Source organism: Grampus griseus (assembly GCF_964374135.1).
Source record: "Grampus griseus genome assembly, chromosome: 5".
NCBI lineage: Eukaryota > Metazoa > Chordata > Mammalia > Artiodactyla > Delphinidae > Grampus > Grampus griseus.
In genome coordinates, this window is record NC_138998.1 from 130,163,518 (window position 1) to 130,183,867 (window position 20,350).

The 20,350-nt window shown below is 42.5% G+C and overlaps 1 protein-coding gene across 5 annotated transcripts in view; it reads right to left on the minus strand.

Moving 5' to 3' along the window:
- The window catches only part of TIAM1 (TIAM Rac1 associated GEF 1), a gene marked incomplete at its 5' end in the record, with an annotated part of 137,020 nt that overhangs the window by 3,002 nt on the left and 113,668 nt on the right, over positions 1–20,350 (minus strand). For all 5 annotated transcript variants that reach the window (XM_082654579.1, XM_082654580.1, XM_082654578.1 and 2 more), the window contains 7 exons: positions 3,259–3,431; positions 5,398–5,485; positions 7,936–8,038; positions 8,951–9,009; positions 12,984–13,092; positions 19,755–19,873; positions 19,970–20,149. In XM_082654579.1, the coding sequence (XP_082510705.1) occupies positions 3,259–3,431; positions 5,398–5,485; positions 7,936–8,038; positions 8,951–9,009; positions 12,984–13,092; positions 19,755–19,873; positions 19,970–20,149 (831 nt within the window). The remainder of the gene's footprint in view (positions 1–3,258; positions 3,432–5,397; positions 5,486–7,935; positions 8,039–8,950; positions 9,010–12,983; positions 13,093–19,754; positions 19,874–19,969; positions 20,150–20,350) is intronic.

Consider the following 20,350-nt stretch of genomic DNA (forward strand, 5'->3'; position numbering starts at 1 on the left):
TGGAAAACTGAATGTAACATTTCTCGAGGATCTGCAGGTACCTTAAGGGCACAGCACTGTTTTTGGAGAAGCTACAGAAAGAGTGCGTCTCAGAGATATTAAGTCCTCTTTCTGACAAAGACCCATGTGAACTTGAGGCTAAAGCAAATGTGAGCCTTCGTCCCTCCTGTCTCTGTTCTGTGTATCCCCAATTTCTCTTCTACAAAGCAATTAAACTACCAGTGCTGGAGTGGAAGGAGAAATAAATAACACAACACCCAAGCAGCTGATTAACAAAGTGCTAGATAAAGTGACTAAGTTAAGAAAAACAATTCATTCTTTCACCCTACTGCCCTCTAGGAAGCCAGTATTGTTAAAAACAAACAAAAGACACCACCCAATCAAGCAAACAATCACACACACACACACACACACACACACACACACACACACACACACACACAAAGACACATGGAAATGCTGCCACTTCTCCCTGGATATTGAAATGTACCATGGGCTTTCCAGTGGGAGGCAGGAGCCTAGATACCACTTAGGAGCTACTTTCCTGAAATCTAAGCCTGAAAAACCATTAAACTGCTTCAGTGCTGCTAGAAGTAAGGTGACTATTCACAAGTACCGCCAAATGCAGCCTTGACTTCAAATACAGCAGGTAGAAGGTCAGTGAGCTGGACAGTGGTCTAAACTGGCACCCGCTCTGACCATCCTCTGTCTCAGATCCCTGTGCTTCCATCATCATTCCTGAGTGTTCTATCATCTTAAAGCATGGAGTAAATAGACACCACTCTCACTCAAGGAGGGGAATGAAAATCATTTCCAGGAAAAATGGAAAAAAGAAAGAATTAAAAAAAAACACAAAACTACTACCACTACTACTATTACTCCACTGGAAAGATGCAGAAATTACTGTTCAATTTTATCTCAGTACCACCAGAGTGGAGCCTGGCTCTCTCCAATCACTCTATTAGAATTACCTCAATTCCAAATTGGGATATTGGAAATATCTGTCAATGATGTGCAGGTTTAAGTATTTAGGAGTAAAGTATGCTAATGTCTATCCTAGAAATGTGTCAAAAGTAAGATGAGTTGATGGATGACAGATGAATAAATATGTGACAATGAAAATATAAAAAATATTACAGACAGTAGGTATGAATGTATACAGTTCTTTCATTTGTTCTATATGCCTGAAAATTTTCATAAGAAAATGTTGGAAAAACAAAAAACGTGTAGTCAGGTTACTGGCAGACATAAAGTGCTTTTAGACTAAGGGAGACTGGCTATTTGCCTTTACTGAGCAAAAAGAGAAATAAACTAGCTGGGTATTCATGACAATGCATAATGAAGCGTAAGAATAACCCAGCCAGTCTTCCCTGGTGGCGCAGTGGTTGAGAGTCCGCCTGCCGATGCAGGGGACACGGGTTCGTGCCCTGGTCCGGGAATATCCCACGTGCCGCAGAGTGGCTGGGCCCGTGAGCCATGGCCGCTGAGCCTGCGCATCCGGAGCCTGTGCTCCGCAACAGGAGAGACCACAACAGTGAGTCCCGGGTACCGAAAAAAAAAAAAAAAAAACCCAGCCAGCCTTATGGGGTTCCAGGAGACAATCTTTGCTTTGAGTATTTCCACTGTTCACTATTAAGACTGACTAGCTAGTGCTGTGCCGACCCACTCCAACACCATTTTTAAATCATCTAATTGGAAGATCCTGACAATAGTGAGGTGCTTCAAAAGCAGAGTGATAAAGACTTTCTTCAGCCAAAAATGAGCCACCAGGCAGCAAATCTTCCCATCAGCCGAAGCCAACAGGCTCTGACATCAAGGCTCCTCCAGGCTCTGACATCAAGGCTCTCTCCCTTGATGTTCAAGATGATGCGGTAGGTTGTAGCAACTCTGTTCTCTTCCCAGAGGGATCTCAGCAGGAAAACTTCTGAGTGTCCTACAGACTAAAAATGCTTAGTTTCAAAGTAAATGCAGCTCTGACTTTAGGTTCCTCGATTAACAACAGAAACCTGACCAAAGACAGGTGGGGTTTCCTGAGGTTGGCACGCATATTCTCGATCCTAATTAAATATATGTGGCAAGTAAAAGGAACAAAGGAGACAATTCCAAGGTGAAGTTCTCTGCTGTGAGCTCTAAAGGGATGAGAAAGCTTTTTACATGAGGACTCCATGAGAAATTGTGGATAGGGAAGTATGCAAGACACTGGTGAGCCCAGAAGAGTACTAGGGGTTCACCATACCAGGTTTTCAGTAAACACTTATCAACTGATTGGAGAATAGATATAAGATAACTAGCCCCTTAACATTAGATAAACTAAAGTACTTAAAGAGTATAATATACTCTGTCAGGGTTATGTCTATGAAAACCTTCAACCATTCACAGTACCATACCTGCCTCTTCAACACAATTGAGAACAGGTGGAAAATTCTTTAGAACAGAGATCAGAAGCCTTTCTGTCAAATGCAAAGGAAGCCTCTTTTATTGGAATCTTCCCTGCAAAATTCTGGACTGCCTCTTAAGAAAGGAGTGATTAAAAAATGTTAATGTCTTGATGTCATTAATACCTAAGTGTTATGAAAATATCTTTCTTCCTAGATAGACTTTAATGCCATTTACAGGTAGTAGTATTGATGTTTACTGCTTCAAGGTGGTAGAATAAGTCCTAAAAGAATATTTACCCTGGGACTACTTGAACTCCAGATTCCTCTTTTCTAATAGCAGCTCAAGGCTTCCCTAAATGAACATGGAAGCTAAAGATAAAGTTGCAGGTTCAAGATGAGGGTAAAAATCTGATGGGTCATCTGGTCTACCAAACATGGCCTCCTTACTGAGAATAGGCATGGCTGTTGTTTCTCGAGGACAAAGCCACCACGTTCTCAGAACGGTGGGCTCTGACTATGCTGAGACATCACACACTGCTTTTTGCTGGACAAAGCTGGCTGTCATGCAAAGCAGCAACTCTCATTCGGCAAGTGGGCTAAGACAGCTCCTCTAGAAAGAGAATGTGCTCACTTCCCAGCTTGGCAAATGAGAGGGGAGCTCACCAGCCAGAAGGAGGAGGGCAGCGAAGGGAAAGCTTGAGGGAGGGCAAGAGGCTTAAACCAAGGGAGGGAGGCAAGGGCCGGGAACCTCACACCAGGGCAGAATGTACTCCAGCGTTAGCCCCCACAAGGACACGTCTAAGTCTTGCTCAGTGAGGACGTCAGTTCTACAGTGGAGTGGGGATGACAGGGATCTTGAACGTCTGAATCCCCACAGTACCTGCCCTGCTCATGGCTGGCCTGGCCCCTTTCAGCGCACACAATCGTTTTCCTCCAAAAGGGACATATTGCTGGGACGAGGGAAGGCTTTCGGTCTTCAGGAGCTGTCTTCTGTGCTTATCACGCAGGATGGAATGCACAGCCTTCAAGAACTCCTTTCTGCTCTCTGGGGAGCTATGAAAAGAAGATTTACACCTATTAGGGAAACAGCACTGAACACACGATGGAACTTCTGATGTTATCAGGTGCGGCCAAACAAATATCCCTGAGGACCAAAGGTTAAAGACTGAGGCCACGACTCCAATTTCACTGCCGACCAGCAGTGTTTTCACCGCTGGAGATAAAGAACACGTATTCCTTTCCCTTTATGCTTTGTGATTCATCTCCCGCAGCCAATTTGGGACCAAGCAGCCCACAAATGAATAGATTGATGGAGAGATGGATTTTGCACCACAAAGTTGCCAGATTCTGCTCTTGGTACTTAAGGCAGAGCCTTTCAGTCTAAAATGTTTTACAGACAAAGGAACCACAAGATTCTTGCTGCTCTGCAGCGCACTTGGAAACTGATGTCCCAACATCCTTCGTTTCCTCTGAGTTGTATATCAATGCCTGTTAAATATCAACACCTTCCATGACACACGTCAGCATGTAAATATTATTATTTAATAATATTTAAATAATATTAAAGTTACATTGGTAAGAACTGGAAAATCTTCCCAACTTCCAATTTGCACGATAAAAAAAGTGCTTCTTAGGTTAGTTATTTTTCTTGTTAAGTTCTTAATAGTTTTACCCAGGCCAGTTTTAGCTGGCATTCCTTATTAACAATGAATATGGCATCTCTACGGGCAGGCTCATTGGACCCTGTGGATTTATCAACAAAGTCGCAAGCAGATTAGCCTAAATAGACTGTAAAGATGGTGCTAAACCACATGTAGATTATCTGAAAAAAAATTTCAATTCTAGTTCCAACAGTTTCCTGGGATCTGGATTTGTTGATCCCTGTCACCCAACATCCAACAAAGAGGCAATGAAGAAACACAAAACATGGGCTTTGAAGTCAAACCCACTGAGTTTGAACTCAGTATTCATTTGCTATAAGGTTTTAGCCAAGTACCCTCTGTGAGCCTTGGCGCCCCATTTGTAAAATGGAATAACAGTAGCTCAGTCTGACTAAGTGAAATAATGCATGTAATCCCTCTTGTGTCTCCCTAAACGTGCCTTCTTACTGTATCAGCAGCCACGTTATAAAATATTACTAACAACCATAAAATATTGATTCCATTGAGTTTCTATTGTGTGTGTGGGCAACCCATAGTATACTACCCATGGTGTGGGGTAAGTACTGAATAAATTACTAAGCACCTATGATAAAATTAAAGCATCATGGAGTACAGATCATATTTAAAGCCAAATGTATCAGAATGCTGGCTGTTGGCACCATCCAGCCTGGTGTCTTTAGGCCAAAAATAAGAGAGAGAACTGGCTGCACTTGAGAAAAGTACAATTCTCAAATTCTTAACGACAGAGCCCAAAAAGGAGGAAGATGAGGAAGACGAGGGGATGGTGAGAGGAGGGAAAGAAGAAGAAGAAGGAAGTGGAAGCCCACATCGTAAGTTCAGCTTCCACTCCAGATCCGCAGGTGAACCTGAGTCACTTGAGCCAGCCTCCCCAGGTCGAAGTTTCCCCTACACGACGAGGAATCCCAGCAACACTGCACACACCCTCACCTCCTCCCAGGTGACTCTCCATCTGCTGTGCCTCAGAGATGTTACAGTATAAATGATGCACCCAAACACCCAAACAAAACATGAGACAACCATGTCCTTCTAACCCACCAAATGTACGTATGGGAAGAAAGCCCTCATTTGAATGTCAAATATATACGTGAAAATTCCGATTTCCTTTTAGAAAGATATTAACCAGGTTACTGTCTACATTCTGATAAAATGAGTTTAATGTATCTGATTACTGTTACTTGATAAGTGTTAAATACTTTCTCAAGTGCACAAGAGAAAGAATGTAGCTTCTAGGGATGCACAGGCTGGTGTGCAGAACCCAGAGGGGTTGGGGACACCAAGCACTGTCACATCCCTTCCCTCTGGGCGGCACCTCCCACACTTCACGGCTCCAGGCTCACCTGCAGCACAGGTGGAAGACCCTCTCCGGCCTCCCTTCAGACTCCGATTTTACGTGGACAATTTCACACACAGCATTTGCTTCTGCATCTAGAGAAATTAAAACAAGGACGAATGAGAGTATGTTTCAAAGAGATTTATTTGCATTTTTACAAAAGCATTTCCCATGCTTTGGTGTAGGATTAAAGAGAGCAGAGCCACATATGACCAAAGAAACTTCATTCCTATCCCATGATCTCAAGAGACAAAATGATTGAGAACTTAATGGGCGTGAAGAAAAAGAATGCTTGGAAAATTACCAGTTGCTAAAATCTCCTTCTGGATGGTCTAAAAGGACAATCAGTCAATCATATTGATGGAAAAACTGACCCTTTCAGCTGCACAGCCCGTTTGGCTGAACTATTTTAATTAAGTGATTAGTTGTTTTGGCAACAGTTGGACTAGACAGAGCCCAAGATTCCAGTGCTGATTTCATCAGGCCAGTGATATAAAGAGGCAGGCCCCTGCCATCTGCAGCACAGCCTTCCCCCTGAGCGACTGGGACTAGTGCCCTGGACAAGCACGTCCTGGGAACGAATGGGGTTCCTCTTTCTCAGCCTGCCCACAGCACCCAACCTGAAGGAAGCCAGAATGGTACACTGAGAAAGTGAGAAACAGTTATATTTAGAAACGACTTCTAAGTCTTTCAGTGCCTGAATATCATATTATTTTGCCGGGTTATTCATCATTAGTGTTTATGAAAGAAACAATTCACTGCAGACCTCAAGACTGCACGTCGTGAAGTCTCATCCTTACCTAATGGTTCAAAACCCTAGTTACAAACTCTCATCGTGCCCACATTATTTAACCAAGCAGGACCCCTATGCAGACAGTTTCACAGGTTTTCCCAAACGAAGATGAAATCTAGAAATTTCCATCTTCTGATTCTCATATCCATTGGAATTTATTTCATAACAAGAGATGTGTTGGCTAGTCTCTGTAAGTCCATTAAAATAAACTTTCATCTTGATTTTAAACTTGATTTGAATGAAAAACCGAGGGCGGGAACGGAATATCATCTTCACAAAGCTGGCTTTGTTTTCCAAACTTAAATTCTTCATGTATTTAGTCCTCAATGAAGGCAAAATTCCTGGCTAAGGAGCCTTTGCGGTTTGTTATAAGCATACGCTTTCCTATTTATAAACCAGGCGCAGGGAAACATATGAACTAGATAATTCATCATCTAAGATTCCAAAGTAAGACAATGCTAGTGTTTAAGTGCCCAAACCTCAAAATATTATTGTAGCTGTTTGTAGACTTATGATTTATAAGGGCCTGAAAATTCATGTGTAAATCAATTTTACAAAACAAATCAAAGCTAAAAAGGCACGAGGGTCCTCTGGGCCAGTAGGTTAGACAGAAACCTTCTTAAGGCAAATAATCGTCCCCAATACATTTGCCAGACGTGGTTTCTGCATTTGAGTTTTCCTCTTGCAATGCATAACAACTGAGAAGGACGTGGCATCTACTTTAACTTGGGTGGGTAACTGGAGGTTTCCCAAATACTGCAGAAGGTTTTTCCTCATGACACTGGACTAGGGGAGAGGTAGTTCTATAAAGATTAGAGCCAATTTTATGGCTCATGGAGGTGACAAATGAAAACGGGGAGAAAATGAGTGACACCAACCGGACATGAAGAACTTATCGCTCATGCTAGATGCCAGAAACACAAAAGAGAAATACAGATCCACTGTGCACCTGCAGAGGTCCACTTCCATGGCCCCTCTTACAACCAGAAAGCTGTACCTGCTGTCCAAGTGGGACGGGAATAGGGGTGTCCCGAGAGTTTCCACTTGACCCCAAAGGTGCTCCCTCTCAGGTGTGCCCGGGAGAACCACTGCTGATTGCTCCTCCCTAAAACAGCCTCAAATTAAGCCCTGGATGGGGCCTCCGAGTCATAGCAATATTGCTATTCTTAGTCAATACCGTGCTGACATTCACTTCTCTTCTCATGTGCTGAAGCATCAACTAATCATCTTAGCAAGTACTTTCATCACTACCTAACAACTTGCTTCACGGCTATGTGGGTCATAGAAAAAGAACTGACATTTCATGCTGATACAAAGATAAAGACTTGTAAGGCTTCAGGAAGAAAGAATGTATTCAATTGCGTTTTTTGTGCTTCGGGTGGTCTTTTTGGGTCTCCCAGTTAAAAGGCAAGTGAGTCATTTACATACGCTTTGTCTGCTGATGGTCACAAAGATTCTTCCCAGAAGTACAAGATTCATTGCTACTTAGATGTGAGTCCCTGCAGTATTATTAATATATATAACAGAATGAATAGAATTCCTTGGAACAATATTAAAGGCACTACCTCCATTCACTTAGTTCATTCGTTTAATAAACAGCTGGGTAAATAAGAGGCAATGGAGAGACTGAGGGAAAGGAGACTTAAGCATAGAAGGAAAAAGATGGTAGGGTGGTTAGAACCAAGAGTGTGGATTCAGAAAAACAATTCATACATACACAGAAATAGGTACCCAACCTGTTTCAGAGTTTACCTGCACTTGCCAAAGCTCGAACCTGCAAAGCTTCGGTAGGAATCATGTGTCGAAATCGGAAGGGGTCCCAGTCCTCGTAAATTGAAAGCCTGTGAGATCCTACCTGCAGGAAGAGAAGGAACTAGGTGCATGAGAAGTCTGTGCTCAGCCCGGACCAGACCCGCACACACTTTCTAAACCAGTGATGTTGCAGACATAGAGAACAGACTTGTGGTTGCCAAGGGGGAGGGGTATGGGGGAGGGAAGGACTGCGAACTTGGGGTGAGCAGATGTAAACTATTACATAGAGAATGGAGAAACAACAAGGTCCTACTGCAGAGCACAGGGAACTCTATTCAATATCCTGTGATAAACCATAATGGAATAGAATATAACAAAAGGAATGTCTACATGTGTGTAACTGAGTCACTTTGCTGTACAGCAGAGACTGGCACAACACTATAAATCAGCTATACTTCAATAAAATAATACAATTTTTAAAATATGTCATTAAAACAAATAAATAAATTGTTTTAATTTTCAAAAGAAAACCCAACAAGAACAACAACAAAGCAGTGATGCTGGAACCCCGGGTCACTACCCCGTGTGCACTTTTGTTCACCCAGCAGCAAGCCAGAGGCCATGGGACCAATCTGCTGAGGGTGCGCAAATAAGCTTGCTAACCAAAGTCAGGCCAGAGAGAGACAAAGGAAGAAAGAGAAAAGGATCCCAAACAAGCACAGAGGGGCAGGAAGAACAGGCAGTGGATAAAAATAGTATTAGGAAGGTAGGTTCTGGCCATGGTAGGCCCAATAGCTGTTTACTTTCATGCTCTAAACGTGAGTCTGCCTGCAGGAAGGCAGGATGGGCAATTTCCTTAAGTCCTCAGCAACACTTAAAAAAAATCATAAAACACTCAAAATCATAAAACACTCACGCCTGACAAAGGTGCAGAATTACAAGTACGCAGATACAGCTGAGGAACAGATAGCAAGGGAGATACTTTGAAACTATGGGGTGAAATAAGAAGTCTTACAAGTTTCCTCTTCTGTTTGGAACCATCTTTGTACACAAGGACCACAGCAGTTTTGAAGACTGGAAAAACATAAAATGAAGGCAGTTATGGCACATAAGGGGTTGGGTTTTCCCCTTCACTTTCAATAACTTGTGGTAACAAACACTACCGTTATGAAGAGGACAGACAGTCCCCATGAATCGGCTCCCATTCCACCCTCCACTCACTCAGCACATCTGAGAGATGCAAAAACCTGTTAAGACAAAATTTTCCAGGTCCCAGATAAACAGAAAAAGCCTGAAGAGATGGAAATAAACCCTCCTGCCCCACTGGAAACTTTTGGGTAAAATATATTTTCACTGTGGTATCAATTCAGGCTTAAAACTTCAGCGTATACACATTTAACAAAAACGTACTAGTTCAGCAGCTGAAGGAACAATACGAACATCAATAATAATAATGCTTACGGTAACTTATATTTATGCAAATTAAGCTAATATTACACACACGCAGAGTGCTCCTAATTCAGGAAATGTAATTCATATTTTTTGACCTCAATAAATAAAAATTAGTTTAGGAAGTAGAATGCAATTTTACTTTTTCCAAACAGGATGAATCGCAATAAACTATTTAGAAGCAGGGAGTCTGTAGTTTTATTCTTATATTCTTTGGGGGTGGGGGAAGATACAATGGAGTTATGCATAATCTTCCACAGAATTCCTAAACACTGCCAAGAACGTTCAGCACTCAGTGATTCTGACTCCCCCTGGAGAGGAAAGAAGAATTGGTGTCCAGAATGACAAGGAAGGGTGACCCCAACCCATCCTTGGCTCCCTGTATCAGGGTCTCCATCTCCCTTCACACTCTGACCCCAAGGCATAGCAGGGACCACGTTAGTCACATGGCAGCTGCAGGGGGCACACCTGGTGTACCAGACACACAATTACAGGGAATTCTCAGGGACAGGCTCCCCAGGCTCCCAGGCTCTCTGCAGACTAACCCAATGTGTCTGGTATATGTTTTATCATTTTTTATCCTACTGACCCATCAGGCTCCCTTTGTGTAAGACTGCAGGAAAAAAAGCTTTCAGGTACAAAGAAGCGGACCCCAGGCACTGGGTCTGAGCTGTCACAGCACCTGACTTCGTAAAAATCCCAGAGGACAGACTGCGAGGTTCCCACTGACCCCAGGAGGCCACACCAGCTCTGCATGGAGGCTGCACAGTAGCACCCGAGGTGGCCCTCTGTCCTTACCATGAAGCCTTCAGAAATCAGTGCTCAGGACAGCAGGTCCCTTTAAAACGGAGGGAGCTCCACTGCAGGAGAAGGTGAGGTTGCCAGTGAACTTAGTCTCAGAAGACCCACCATCTCACTGGGACCAGAGCTCAACGAGGTTGTTGCTGTGACTCTAAGAAGGCTACTGGTCTGCCTCGGTTTACCTGGACCATCTAGGATCACAGCGGTAGGGCCAGAGTGGACCTCAGTCTGGGCTATGAGCATTTCCGCCTTGATCCCTCCCTGATCCGCAGCCGACTGTCACTCAGTTGACTCCAAGTGCTGCCCATCCCTTCAGACATGGCCTTGATGTCCAAAACGCCTGGCTGCCCTGACCAGCCTAAATCCCTCTCTCGATATCCCCAAAGGTGAACATCTAACACCCTTTAAGGCCGAAACCTAAACAAACTATTTCTTTCCTTCTTTTAAAGGTGGTGATGGTCAGCCCTGAGTACAAACTAGTCGTCCTGGGAGTAAAACATCAAGGTGCTGGGTGGGCAGCCGGTCAACTTTGTTTTCGGAAGAAAGCAGCACTATGTCCTGAGATCAGAGCAACGAAAACAAGACAACCACATTTTAACCCCAAAGCTGCCTGTTCAGTGGTAATTAAGTTACTTCCCTCACAGCAACTCTTCCTTGTTTCAAAACACATTTCTAGGGCTTCCCTGGTGGCGCAGTGGTTGAGAGTCCGCCTGCCGATGCAGGGGACATGGGTTCGTGCCCCGGTCCGGGAGGATCCCACATACCGTGGAGTGGCTGGGCCCGTGAGCCATGGCCGCTGAGCCTGCGCGTCTGGAGCCTGTGCTCCGCAACGGGAGAGGCCACAACAGTGAGAGGACCAGGTACCGCAAACAACACAAAACAAAACAAAACAAACACATTTCTAAGGCTCTGTTAGTTCTGCTTCCTACTTAAAAATCACACCAAAACTGCCAAACATGTCACCTTTTAAGGACTGGGAATCCGTAAATAAGCTCATTACGATGACGACAGCCTGCCTTGAGCCAAACACATACATTGCCCCTCAAACCTCAAGACTGGCATTCTCCTGAACCCTTTCTATCACAGGTTGGCAAACTAGGGCCTGCCTGTTTCCACACAACCCGCCAATACTAGTGCCCCTTTGTTTACTACAGCTGCGTCTGGCTACTTATGGCCTCTTGGTCTGTGAAGCCTAAAATATTTACCATGTGGCCTTTTACAGAATAAGTCTGCCAACCTCCTACTTTGTCCCAGTCAAAGGATTTTCTTTTTCTAAATCTGTTTATTTCTAACTATAGGAAATATGTAAAATTCAGGAGACAGGCATGAAAAATCCCAATGTTGAACTCTGGAATGATTTACCAATAGCCCAGCATCAGAAAGAGGGAGAGAGATGGTTTAGATCATTTCCTTCAGAATCCTACACCCCATAAGTGACCTACTCAGAAGCATCAGAAAGCTCCCAGACCTCTCCAAGAAGAAATTGCCACGTAAGAAATGCAACTGTTAATGATGGAAAAACAAAACAAAGCAAAACAGACAGTATCCCTCCCCCTGCCCAAAATACCCACTACTATCAAAACCCACCAGCATGTCAAAATACCCCACTACTCCTCTGTATATCATATTTAGTCACATGTTTTTCCTTCACATTTATAGGCTCCTTTATTATTTTTAATGAAATGGCATCCACAGCTACAGTGGCTCTTTGGAATCTTTAGGAATATCACTAAGGTTTTCAATGAAAGCTGAGTCATCTACTTAGGAAGTCCAATAAATCTTTGTATTAAATACTCTGATTTTAATATCACTAGGATGTTCCATTTGGGAATGCACTGTTCACATCGTAAAAGAAAAAAAAGAGTTCAGTTAAAGAAGCAGGAAGCAGGAACACCCTCCCTCTTCTGCCCCCAGAAAGATAAGGTAAGGAAGGAGAATGGAAATACTAGACTTCCTTTATACTATGTTCCTGCCCATGAATCTTCTAGTGGGAGGCTAGGAAAAGACACAACCTAAAACAAAAGCATGAACACTGATCACTGATCATGACTGACCATTTTATACCCAGGAATAACACTGCATGCTGTACAAGCATTTACACACAGCAGTGAGCCATGTTTCCTGAATATGTACAGTGCCTAGTGGACTAACCCATAGTTTTTCTCACTCAAAAAGCATTTTACAACATAACCACATGAGATTTCTAATTGCAGCAACTGCATCCATCTGAACTGGCTTATTGGAAAATTAATCATTCGCAAACATCACTACTTTCGCCGCTGTTGGCCACAATGTGATTGAGAAGCACCTCGTAACGGATAAGGCGTCCAGTGATGCCACAACAGGTGAGGTGAGAATCATGCCCTGAATCCTGGCATCACACAGAGCAACACAGAGTTGGGAAGAGAATAAAAGGACTGGGGAGCTCAGAAACAGAGATAGTTTTGTCTTGATTTTTCACTTGATTTTTCCTTGGTTTATTATTAACTTATTATTTTGAAAAGATATTCAGAGCAGCAGCTTAAAAAAACTCTTTTCCTGCCCATATGTCTATACCTGGGGGAGACCTGAACAGCCATTCCCTCCCTCTTGGTAGCTGGGTGGCCACGTTCGTCATACTTAGCTGGAAGGTTTAATTTAGTATCTGTGACATGTTGGTGGCCACAGCAGGAAGGCAATGCAGAAAACTGTAATTAACTATATTTTAATAAATTGTGTCTTGGAAAAGAAAGGTTAACTTAACTGCGAAAAATAAGCCAGCCTCCCTCTTCCCCTCCAAACCTTCTCGTGACACATACCAAAAGCTGCCAGTTCGGGCTCCTTTTTCCACTTTCCCAGCGAGGCCGGCGGGTTTGGCCAGATCACAGTGGTGTGCAAAAGCAGGTCTCCCATGCTCAGATCTGCAACCTGAAATCCAGGGCAAAACTTACTGGGCGATGTTAAAAACACTCAGATATCCATGACATTTTAAAATTCAACAGGCTGGTGTCAATTCAACTTCAAGAAAATAATGTCTCCAAATAATGTCTCTCATTTGGTCAACTTTTTTTCCCTTATCCTGTTTGTCTATCAGAATTTCAAGAATAAGGTGGCCAAAAGGTACAAATCGGGCCTCTGAAATTCACACGCAGTAAACCTGTCGAAATTGATGAATAAAATTGGAGCGGGTTTGTGTTCAAATGGAGAGTTAGCTAAGGAGCACAAATGGCTGTCGACAACAAAGATCCAGCCCAGGAAACTGCAGACATTGCCACCTGTGAGTTTAACTCCCTTTGGAGCCAGGGTCTTCTGGGAAGCAGTGGAATCAATTATTTCTTCTTCTTCCGACTCATTTTAAGGAAGATTTCATTTCACTTTAGAAGAGGGAAAAGAAGCCAGCTGAGGAGTTGGGAGATTGTTCTTTAAGCTTGTGCAGCTCTGGAAACCATGAGGTCTAGTGTTGTGTCCCTGAAGGTCAAATCTAAACCATCTCAGATGGACAAGTTCCTCTTCTCCTTGTAGAGACATGATGATCCTGAGATTCCACTGGTGTCTACACCTCACAAGAGTCATGTGTGCCTTTTTCACTGGAGTCCTTGGCCCACTTCCAAGTCTATCAGAATCCCATCCTCCCACCCACTCAGCATCCTAATCACAGGCGAAAGGATCATCTGGTCTCTCAATGTGCTCCCTGTGCAAACATGTCAGAGCACGAGGCTTTGCAGAAATCAGAGTCCACGGTCCATCCCACTGGGAAACACCATAAATTGTTAGGAGGGTCTCCCTCTAGCACGCCTCCCTGAAGCACCCGCCCACCAGCCTCTCACTTCTGCTCTGCGTCCACAGATACCAAGCCCGAGTCCTTCTTCCTCAAAGCAGCAATTTGAATATTTGAAAACTTGATGTTGAGCTTCAAGGACAAATGGCTCTGGGTTTTTTTTTTTTTTTGCCGCTTTTGATCTGACTGGGTTTCTAGATACAACAGCTGCCGCGCAGCCCTCCACGGGGCACGGTGCCATTTGACACTGCCCTTCTCAAGCCACCAGGTCAGGCTACAGTGCTGCAGATGGGGCTCCAGCAGTACAGAATACAGTGGTATTGCTGCCACTATAATGGTTGGATCATTATAATAATTAATAATTACTCTAATTATTATTGAGCAATATTATTAGTAGTACCGTCAGTGGTTAAAAACATTAAGCAACTGTATTACTTTGTACATATTAAGTAACTAGTCAACCAAACACCCAGGTGAGTATCCACTAAGGGAACTATATAGTCTCCACTATCCACGCCCCACACACCACAGCGGAGTGGTATATACATAAGTCAAATTCCTTGGAACCATTCTGGTCCACAGCCTTAGAGGGAATGTTTTTAAAAGTGATTAAATGCCATATGATCCAACAATCCCACTCCTGGGCATATATCCAGACAAAACTATAATTCAAAAAGATACATGCAACCCTATGTTCATTGCAGTGCTATTTATTGATACAATAGCCAGGACATAGGAACAACCTAAGTGTCCATCAACAGATGGATGGATAAAGAAGATGTGGTACATATATACGATGGACTACTACTCAGCCATAAAAAAGAACAAAACAATGTCATTTGCAGTAGCATGGATGGAACTAGAGATTATCATACTAACTAAAATAAGTCAGAAAGAGAAAGACAAATACCATATGATACCACCTATATGTGGAATCTAAACTATGACACAAATTAACTTATCTATGAAACAGAAACAGACTCACAGACATAGAGAACAGACTTGTAGTTGCCAAGGGGAGTGGGGAAATGGAGTGGGAGTTTGGGGTTAGCAGATGCAAACTAGGATATATAGGATGGATAAACAGCAAGGTCCTACTGTATAGCACAGGGAACTATATCCAATATCTTGTGATAAACCATAATGGAAAAGAATATTAAAAAAGAGTGTACATATATAACTGATTTCCTTTGCTGTATAGCAGAAATTAACACAAAATTGTAAATCGACTATACTTCCATTTTTAAAAAGTGATTAAAGATCACTGGGGTAGATCATTGCCCAAACTCTACTTCCTCCCTCTATGTATCTCCACCTTCCACCATGTGATTTTCTAGTACTTCCCACTAGACTACGCTAAGCCCCAAAGTCTCTGGGCTCGGCCATATGAGGTGGGCCGTGGACTTGGTATCAGAAGTTTCTACCAGCCCTCATAAGCTTCTGCCTTCCAGCCATGGAAAGGACATGCTCAAGACAATCACTGCTGCTTCAGCCTGGATCCCAGAATGAAGAGACATGGAACATGCTGAGACCTAAGCTCTGAAGCTCACCAAGACGAGCCAAAGCCCACCTGACCCACACCCTGTGAGTGAAATACAAGTATTTGCTGTAGTGAACACTAAGATTTTTAGTTCTTTGTTACCTGGTAAAAACAGGCTGATACAGTCCCAGTGCACATGGTTCCTCTCTCTTGACAAGTTTCCACACTGTAAATGTATTAAGGGGGTCAGGGCTGCTCCCTCTGGCCAACAGCCTCTCCCCTGGCCTTCCACTGGTCCCCTTCCCAACATCCTATCAAAACTCTGAGACTGGGCTTCCCTGGTGGCACAGCGGTTGAGAGTCCGCCTGCCGATGCAGGGGACGCGGGTTCGTGCCCCGGTCCGGGAAGATCCCACGTGCCGCGGAGCAGCTGGGCCTGTGAGCCGTGGCCAATGAGCCTGCGCGTCTGGAGCCTGTGCTCCCCAACGGGAGAGGCCACGACAGTGAGAGGCCCGCGTACCGCAAAAAAAACAAAACAAAAAAACAACTCTGAGACTGAGTTCCGCTAAAAGGCCTCTACCCCAACAAGGACTGGGATGCCTTGCTGAGTCAGGTTTTCCGAGCCCTTCTTTTAAGGGGAAATGCCCTCCTTGGCCTTTTCTTCATCTGACCTAGGCAAGAGGGATGCTTGCTCTGTGTGGTCCAGCCCAACTCCCTAGAGTTTAACACGGGGTAGGGACTGAAGGTCCAGCTTCATCATAAAATGTTTCTTTGTCCTCTGTGGATATCTGTCTTCAGGGACCTCCTGGGGACAGTTGGTTGGTGATAGCATCAGGTACTCTGTGTCCCTGGAATGTTACCATTTCAGTATAGACCTACCATTCCCAGTAGATACTGATAAATATTCCCATTCCTGTTTACCAACTGTTCACAGTACCAGTCTAGGTTTTTTCCTGGATATTGCCATTAAAAGGTTACTCAAGGATCAGGAATCACCTTTGTGAAAATCAGGCCATAACTTGTAAATGTCTGCCTCTATAGGCTGTTTCCATGGCCGTTCCAATATACTGCTTGCTGTAAGTACTGTTGCAGAATTATAACTGATGTTGGCACAGAGCATCCTATTTCCCCAGGACCGTTCTCCCTGTGGTTTTATTTTTGTGGAATCAAGACCACTCTATCCTTTCCAGTTAGAAGACCATTCTCTTCTATGGAGAAAAAAAGAGATCAAGTAGATCTGAGTCATTTTCTTTGAGTAATCAATTTGTATTTGGCTACAATACCTATGGCCCCTTTTAGGGTCCTATTTCTTTCTTATTCTTCCTATAGTGCTAAGACATAATCTTTCAGCGCTCTCTCTGGTATCTTCTCCAAGCCTTCATTTTTCCGGTCTTCAGACATCCTAATACTGATATAGGACTTTCCTACCCTGTAATACTGGTATATGATCAAATGTCCCTCCTTCCATCTTTTGCACATTTTTTTTTTTTTCCTAACAAAATCTCTGCTCACAAGAGACTGCTGTGTATAGCACTGTATCTCTTTGTTCCTCGTTGGAAAGATTTCTTACTTGGTTGACAGAATTTTATTTTAGAGGACAGGCAGTCTCATCAAAGCCATATCCCCTTTTATAGTCTCTGACTTTTGAATCGTATTCATCTTTTTTTCTAAAGTCTTTGCAATCTGCTATCCATATCACCTTCTAGTCTTTAGCATAATGGTGCTTTGCTCTCATTAAAATTCAGAAATCAATTCAGAATATAATGAAAAATATAATGAAATACACTGAAATTATTCATTTCCATGACCCAATAAAATTCACTCCTGTCAAAATGAAATAAACTAAAATACAGGATGGAAGAAGCCTTATGATCTAAAACGTCTGCAGTATTATTCATAGTCATCAATAAATGAAGCCAAGCGAACTGCCTGACAATAGGAATTAAGTAAATCATTGTTCAATCACACAATAAAATATTCTACAATAATTTCAAGGATTCTTTTGAATCATTTAAAATAACATGAAAATTAAATAATTCTTTGTTCACTATAAAAAAATTCAAGGTACAAAATAACTTCCAAAATATTCAAGAATATATAAAGAACTATATTTAATATTCAAGTATATAATATACATACTCTTGTAAAAATTAAAATAAACACCAAAAGATCAAGAGGTTTTACGTTTTGAGATCATAGATAATTTTTCTCCTTGCCTTTCTCTGAGGTTTGCCCTTTTCTTTAATAAACATAGTATGTTTTTCTTACTATAATAGTTTTACAAGAAAATGGGAACTAAATCAAGAGTAGCAGTGTCCATCCTTTCTACACTCTGACAGATTAAATTATCTGCCTGGTAGACTGAGAACATTCTCATGCTCTGCCTGAAATATCCATGTTGAAAAAATAAATTGTATTTCAGTGGAAAACTATGCACACCCTCCTGGGCTATCAGAGTCCAGCCCTGTATCTATGAGCCTTTGAACTCCTTTGCCACTCTTTGTAAGGCGTAGGTAACAGATAAATGTATAAATTCTCTCTAGTCTGGTAGCGACTTCCTCGTGCTGTAGAGAAACCAATTTGTCTCCATTCACAAATCATCTTGACATTTCTTCACTTCATACATATACCTGTGCTATTTTGACTGTCTGGTTCCCTCACATCATCTGAGTAAAATAAATTCCTTCATATGTGTTCACTTGTACATCTCTATGAGATATCATGAATTTACCTTTTTCTGAAAAATCTTTTAATAGTCCGAAACCTTGTTTTGTTTCACTGAGGACATAAACGTGAACCTAGATAATAACCCTTTATACCTCTGAAGATAAGGCTGTTTTCACGTCTAGACTAAACCACCAAGCCTTACACCCATTCTCTCCCCCACCGCCCCACTGCCTTTCCCCCTCTTTCCAATCACAGCAAGAGAGTTTTTCTTCATAGTTCTCTCCCAGCTTGTCTCCTTTTTTGAGGCAGAAAGCAAAACGAGGACAATATTCCAATCAAATCGTGAGGTACAGAGGCACGGATGAATATCATTACATATCATATCTGTAATGATATACTGATTCATTTTAATATTATCAGCATTTTTATTCACATAAGCTCTTCTCAATAACTCAGGCACAACTTAGAGTTCATGCTACGTTTTTCTCAAGTATATCTGTTCCTGTGACTAATTCTTCTAAGTAGATTTTCAGGCAGACTTAAAAAAAAAAGATTCATAGTCATTTGAAACTTTCATTCACTCAACAAGTATTTATTGAGTACATACTACATGCCGGTTATTATTCTAATCTCTGGGGATATAGCCTCCGCCTTCATTGGTGTTTAGAGAAACAGCCCAAGTTACGGTCATGGAAATTCACTCTCACATTTAACACAAAACAAAACCAGAGGTCTCGAGGGTGAAGGGGTGGAATCAGGACATGTTTCCTATATTAAGAAATAATTCAGCTGAGAAAGAAAATTCACAGTGTAGCCTTGCGTAAAGGATAAAAGTTCCACCAACATGGGAATGTAAACTGGTGCAGCCACTATGGAAAATAGTATGGAGGTTTCTTAAAAAACTAAAAATAGAACTACCATATGATCCAGCAGTCCCACTCCTGGGCATATGTCTGGAGAAAATTCTAAGTCGAAAAGATACATGCACCCCAATGTTCACTGCAGCACTATTTACAATAGCCAAGGCATGGAATTAACCTAAATATCCATTGACAGATGAATGGATAAAGAAGATGTGGTATATATACACAATGGAATATTACTTAGCCATAAAAAAAGAATGAAATAATGCTATTTGCAGCAACATGGACGGACCTAGAGCTTATCACACTAAGTGAAGTAAGTCTGACAGAGAAAGAAAAATATCGTATGGCATCACTTATATATGGAATCTAAAAAATGATACAAATGAACTGATTTACAGAACAGAAACAGACTCAGAGACATATAAAACAAACTTATGATTACCAGAGAGAAAGTAGGGGGGAGAGAGATGGGAAAATTAGGAGTTTGGGATTAGCAGATACAAACTACTAATATTTAAAATAGATAAATGACAAGGTCTTACTGTATAGCACAGGGAACTATATCCAATGTCCTGTAATTAACTACAATGGAAAAGAATCTCAAAAAGAAGCTGAATTACTTTGTTGTACACCAGAAACTAACACAACACTGTAAATTAATTATACTTTAACTTAAAAAAAGGTTTCACCCACAAAAACACTATCCTTGTAACTCTTTTACTTACAAATAGCACCTTAAAAACAAACAAACCAGCCCAGCTCTATGGATAGGTGTGCTGGGAAGAAGTGGGGGTCCTTACCTCTTTTTTCTCACCGGTCTGTTCAGCAATCAGCTGGTCAAACACAGCCCCAAATTCTTCATGGATTTTCTGCATTTCATTGATATGACTTGCAACCTTATTCATAGTCTTGATGGCCACTAGAAGAAAACAGGTCATGAAATAAATGAAAAGGCTGTTTAAAGCCTCTCGTGGAGACCCGAGCAAGGAGCGGATCTCAGGGGCCCATGACTCACAATCCAAGTGGTAGTGTTCCTCACTCTCCGCGTCCGTCAGAGCAAAAAGCTCCTTCAGCAGAAGCGGGTACTTGAGGATCCTCTGGATGGGCTTGATGAGGTAAGACTCCAGAGTGGACGAGTGTTGCTGCTTCGGGTTCTGGGCATCCAGGAACGCCTTGAAAGCCGCGTCCATCTTGGCTGGAAGAGTTTAAATACAGGTTGTCTGGGCAGGATGTCGAAATGACTCCCTTTCTCACAATTTCACTCACTAATTCCAAGGTGCCTTTTCACAGGACTGAGAGTCCAGTGAGTTGTCAGAGGAGGGAAAGAGGGCTCAGAGGCACAACTGGAAGGGCCTGTCCATCAGATTTATTTGTTTATTTGAGGGGCGGCCCAGTG